At 37.7% G+C, this 2,500-nt stretch overlaps 1 protein-coding gene across 1 annotated transcript in view; it reads left to right on the top strand.

The window, feature by feature from the left end:
• mtus1b (microtubule associated tumor suppressor 1b) overlaps window positions 1-2,500 on the top strand; it is a 40,450-nt gene that overhangs the window by 12,446 nt on the left and 25,504 nt on the right. The window contains exon 6 of the mRNA XM_047815985.1: window positions 2,019-2,111. Coding sequence (XP_047671941.1) covers window positions 2,019-2,111 — 93 coding nt within the window. The remainder of the gene's footprint in view (window positions 1-2,018; window positions 2,112-2,500) is intronic.

Genomic DNA, 2,500 nt, shown 5'->3' with positions numbered 1-2,500 from the left:
GATAGGAACCAGCGGACACTAGGAAGGATTCAAACAACTGCTGCAGCAAAAGTGACAGCAGAACTTAATGTCCACAATGAAGACCCTGTTTCCACAAAAACAGTTAGGAAAGAACTTCACAAAGCCAACGTCCATGGATGAGTTAGAACTGCTGAAGCATTAATCACAGACACCAGTGTCAACCTGGACAGCTGAAGACTGGAAGCCAGTTATGTGGTCTGATGAATCATCATGTACATTATTCCAACAGCAGGTCTGGTTTATGGATAGAGAACCCCAATGGATGGAGAAGCATGCGACTCGGATTGTCTGGTTCCACCCTTCAAACATGAGGTTGGATCTGAAGACCCAGGAGGCCAGATCAGTCTTGGTGTGAGGATCACCAGTAGATCTTTAACATCTGCTCTGTCCAGCTCAGTCTCCTGATCTGAATATCATCAATCCAGAGTGGGAAATTTTAAAGAGAAGAATGAGAAGCAGGTTCCCTGCTCCAACCTCTCTGAAGCCAGAAGGTTGAAAGCTGTATTAAATGCAAATGATGGTCCAACACAACATGATTTTGTCCAACCTCTGAATACACACCACACACACAAATGTTGATCATTTTACCTAAGAAGTAACATTAAGAAAAGATTTTTAAATAGTTTTTTAAATTCATTTTTTCCCAAAGTTTTATCTTCAGTGGTTTGATAATGTATTCAAATGTATGCACATTTTGATTAGATATAGTAAAAGACCCTTAAATACACAAAAGAACATTGAACTAGTGAATATTTTTTTGTGCAGCTCATGGTGATAAAGCAGAAATAAACCACAGACTCATCAGCATCCTCAGGCTGATTAATCACAGTAACGGCTCTCTGATTAGTCCACATGATGAGGCGTCAGCAACCAAGACTTTCATGTTTGTAAATGTAAATTAGATGCTAATGAATTTAAGATGGTGGTTTTTACACGATGTTAGTTTTAATGTTTATTCATTGTTCCAAATTGACCATAATTCTGTTCTAGAGGACAAAATAACTTTCTGAAAGCTAAATGTCTTGATAAATTTATTCAGCTAATGTCGGCTAAATTTATGTTGAACCATCTGGTCTTAGCCAGCCAGCGTTGTTAGCTTGCCTACAGAATGTAAACGTTTACAAATGTAACTGTCTTGTCTTTCATGAAGCTATTGAATGTTATAACCTTCAGCTAGTGCCATTTGATAATTGGTTAGCTAGTGTTAGCTAGCTAGCTCTTTGTTAGCCTTCACTGTCAAAGCATGATGGTCAGAAGATTTACGACAAGAGTCTCTTTCAACAAAAGTCATGTTCGTAGATTTATCTGCCTGGCTAATAGCACGCTCTTTGTGCTAACTGTATTACGCCAGGTACAGTTTAGCTAAATTGTAATGCTAGTGAGCAGCTTTAGGTAAACAACAACAATACACCTATAGAACATACTAGAAATGACGATGATGATGATGATTATGATGATAAATCCTAATACACAAATCTTTTTAAGTAAACAAATAACGTTTTAAATTTAAATTACGGGTAAATATTAATTAAAAATAGAATAACTTAATGGATGACTGTAATAATATAATGTAGACAGAACCAAGATCAAAGGATTCAGGCTCCATCCCCAAACCTTCACATGCTAATCAATACATCAGCTCCGCCCACAGGCTTTAGCATTAAGGTGCGTTCTCCAACCAATCACACAGTATTTATAGCTCCTGGTGTTCTTACAGTTTCTGAGATAGCTAAAGGTTTGCAGATCTGAGGTTTGAGATCTCTAACCTTCTGAGATTTGGATTTGATCTCATACAGATATTTCCTGTAGACTTCTAGAGTTCTGACATTCCTGAAATCTGGACCTTCTGAAGTTCCTGAGATCTACAGCTTAATAAATCTAAAGTTGATAAGAACTGGACTTCCGTAAATTTCAAGCTTCTTCAGACTGTCCCAGCTTTTGGACTTTTGGACGTTTTGCTGAAATGAAGTTTGACTTCTTCTGCACTGTGTTTTTAGGCCAGAAGGCCACACACATCATTCAGGCCAAAACTACCCAGAATGTCCTGCAACGAGGAGGATCTGTCAGACCCAGCCAGAATTCAGCGTCAGGTACAAGCTTTGTGTGTGTGTGTGTGTGTGTGTGTGTGTGTGTGTGTGTGTGTGTGTGTGTGTGTGTGTGTGTGTGTGTGTGTGTGTGTGTGTGTGTGTGTAAATGTTTCTGTTCCCACATGACTGTTCTGTCCGTTGTTGAGTAAGCAGCCATCATGTGATGCACTATGACTTTACACACACACTCTATGATGCAAAGTCTCCTGCACTGTAGTCACCTCAGGCCACAAAGTTTGTGGGATTTTAAACAGCTGTGATCAATATGTGTGTATGAATGTTTGTGTATATATATATATATATATATATATATATATATATATATATATATATATATATATATATATATATATAGATAGATAGATAGATAGATAGATAGATAGATAGATAGA

Source organism: Tachysurus fulvidraco, chromosome 7 (genome assembly GCF_022655615.1).
Source record: "Tachysurus fulvidraco isolate hzauxx_2018 chromosome 7, HZAU_PFXX_2.0, whole genome shotgun sequence".
In the NCBI taxonomy this organism is placed as follows: Eukaryota; Metazoa; Chordata; class Actinopteri; order Siluriformes; family Bagridae; genus Tachysurus; species Tachysurus fulvidraco.
Note: the sequence above shows the minus strand (reverse complement) of the source record. Positions and strands in the feature narration are given on the sequence as shown.